Consider the following 2,500-nt stretch of genomic DNA (forward strand, 5'->3'; position numbering starts at 1 on the left):
TCCTCCTCCTCCTCCTCCAACGTACCCTCATGGAAGTCAAGGTGCCTGTTCATATCCGATGTGCTTCCGAACAGCTTGTGACAATACGGGCACTCGAAGAAGGTCCTCCCTATGTCGTCGGTGATTGGAACGAGGGCCTTGTCACGGTCGATTGGCTCCTGCACGATGTTCAGCCTGTAACGAGCCCATTAAGTTAGGCTAAGCTAGTTCCTGAGGTCTTAATCACCCGTCATTCAATGGGGAGTTTAGTTAATGTTTTCAGACACATGCTTGCTCTCTCGCCCCTCCTGTACCTCTCCCTCTCACCTTGGGGCGTAGTTAGAGAAGTGAGGGGAGTGGTCAAGGCCTTCCTCGTCCTCTGCCACCACCAGACGCCGCCCACTCTCCCCGTCGTCAATAATACGAGCCCTTCCGTCAAGTCTTATCTCCCCAGGCTCCAGCTCCTGCCCCCTGTAGCTGCCTGGCCCCACGCTGCTGTCCACAGAGAGCCCTGCCATCCGCCTGCCGCTGCCCCGGGTGGAGTCTGCTGAGGGTGGAAGGGGCGTGGATGAGCGGTGGATGTGTGCGTGGAGTTTTGTTTGTCTGTGTTGTGTTTAAGTGGGTTTTTTTGCTGTTTGTTTGTGTGTGTGTTTTTTTTGTCAGTTAAGTAAATCACTACTACTACTACTACTACTACTACTACTACCACCACAGCCACTCACTATCTAACGACGCAGCGATAATCTTGGTCAGGCTTGTCGTGTAGGTCGTCACCGCAACAGCAGCGGCGGCGGCAGCAGCAGCAGCGGATGTGTTGCCCTCCTCTGGGTTGGGAGCAGAGACCGGCACCATGGGGGGCTTAGCAGGGGGAGGGGAGGGGGAGGAGGGGGCTGAGGAGCGCGGGGAGGGGTCACCGTGCCTCGTTAAGTCGTTCTTGGTCGTTAGGGAGATTTCCAGGCCGGACGTTTTGCCAGAGAGCCCCGTCAGGTCAATATTGGATGAAGATATCAATTTGTTTGCTGTTTCCTTCAGTACATCCTTAAACCGGGTCTCCTGAGAGTGTGGGAGGATGGCGGAGAGGGGATTGGGCAGCTGGGGGGGCAGCGGTGGGGACGGCGGGGAGTTGGGGCCGGGGTGTGGCGGGTTAGGGTCGTTTTCACCCTTTCGTCTCCTGTCTCGTTTAATGAGGTGCCGCAGGGAGCCGTCGCTGTGGAATCTGATGACGTGGTGGCGCAGGTTCCTCGGCTCGGAAAACCCTCGGCCACAAACCCTACAAAAACAAGGCTTGTACCCTGTGTGGACCCGTTCGTGTCTGTTGCAGGAGAACGCGCGGTCGAATTTCTTCCCGCAGAACCTACAGGAGTACATTTTAAACATCTCCCCTGCCCCGCCATGCCCCGCGCCCCCTGCCCCGCCTCGCACCCCGGGGAGGAGTAGGAGTCTTCGCCGCTGCTCCCGTCGTCCGTTTCATCATCTGGGACTGGGCTCATGTTGCCTAGCCCCCCGCCAGACCCCCCGCCACCACCCCTTGCTTTCTCCCGCAGCGCTGATAGGAGGGCAGCCACAGTGACGGTGTTCTCGGCGTTGCTTGGGTCCTCAATTGGCTGTCCCACGCTGCCCCGGTGCTGCCCTGGGGTCTCGTCTCTGCAGGATGTTGGTGTGGTTAGGTTAGGTTAGGATGGTGTGTGTGTGTGTGTGTGTGTGTGTGTGTGTGTGTGTGTGTGTGTGTGTGTGTGTGTGTGTGTGTGTGTGTGTGTGTGTGGATATTTTGATATAGTGAAACACACACACGAACGCACACACTAATGATGCTAAGTCACTCACAAACTTAAATAAACACACAAAAAATATAAAAAAAACCGCAATATTTATCACACACACACTTAAACACCTCAAAACACCCAAAAAACACCCAAAAACCCACCTTCTGACCCCCACAGCACCACCGCCACCCACAGCACCACCACCCACACCCCCCGCAGCCACGGACAGATGCTCCCTCTGCACGTGGGAGGAGAAAAGAACTCTGGAATCGCAGGAAAAGCTACACTTGCTACACACAAATTTCTGCTTGTGTGTCCAGAGGTGCGCCTGGAGACGGGACACAGAGGAGAAGGCCACACCGCACATGAAACATTTATATAGCTCCATCTTGTCCCCGGTCTCGTCGTTCACGCCAAGGATCCGTGACACGAGGACCTGCGGGGAACAGAGAACAGGGAACGTTATATTAGATTTATTGAAAGATTTGAGAGATATTGTGATTGATTTGGTTTGTGAAGAGAGAGCGAGAGAGAGAGAGAGAGCAAATAAAATAGATAAATATGTAGTAGTAGTCTTAGCCAAATTTAACTTAATATATCAACACAAAAACACACACACACACGCGCATACACACCTGTTCAGCATGTAGACGCACACTGTACACCATTGGGGGCCCCTCGTCACCCCCCACACGCACCCGCCTCACAGCTCCCCCCACCCCGTACAGCGGCAGGGGAGGCGGGGGGTCAAAACCAGT

At 54.9% G+C, this 2,500-nt stretch overlaps 1 protein-coding gene across 2 annotated transcripts in view; it reads right to left on the bottom strand.

Annotated features, from left to right (window-relative positions):
• LOC135095497 (histone-lysine N-methyltransferase PRDM16-like) overlaps window positions 1-2,500 on the bottom strand; it is an 11,923-nt gene that overhangs the window by 3,722 nt on the left and 5,701 nt on the right. The window contains exons 4-8 of one of the 2 annotated variants that reach the window (XM_063996349.1): window positions 2,378-2,500; window positions 1,904-2,178; window positions 702-1,623; window positions 307-526; window positions 26-174 (exon numbers count right to left, since the gene is read on the bottom strand). The exon at window positions 2,378-2,500 is cut by the window's right edge and continues 570 nt beyond it. In XM_063996349.1, coding sequence (XP_063852419.1) covers window positions 26-174; window positions 307-526; window positions 702-1,356 — 1,024 coding nt within the window. In that variant the 5' untranslated portion in view covers window positions 1,357-1,623; window positions 1,904-2,178; window positions 2,378-2,500. The remainder of the gene's footprint in view (window positions 1-25; window positions 175-306; window positions 527-701; window positions 1,624-1,903; window positions 2,179-2,377) is intronic. The other variant, XM_063996350.1, reaches the window with a different exon arrangement.

This window comes from Scylla paramamosain, chromosome 49 (assembly GCF_035594125.1).
Source record: "Scylla paramamosain isolate STU-SP2022 chromosome 49, ASM3559412v1, whole genome shotgun sequence".
NCBI lineage: Eukaryota > Metazoa > Arthropoda > Malacostraca > Decapoda > Portunidae > Scylla > Scylla paramamosain.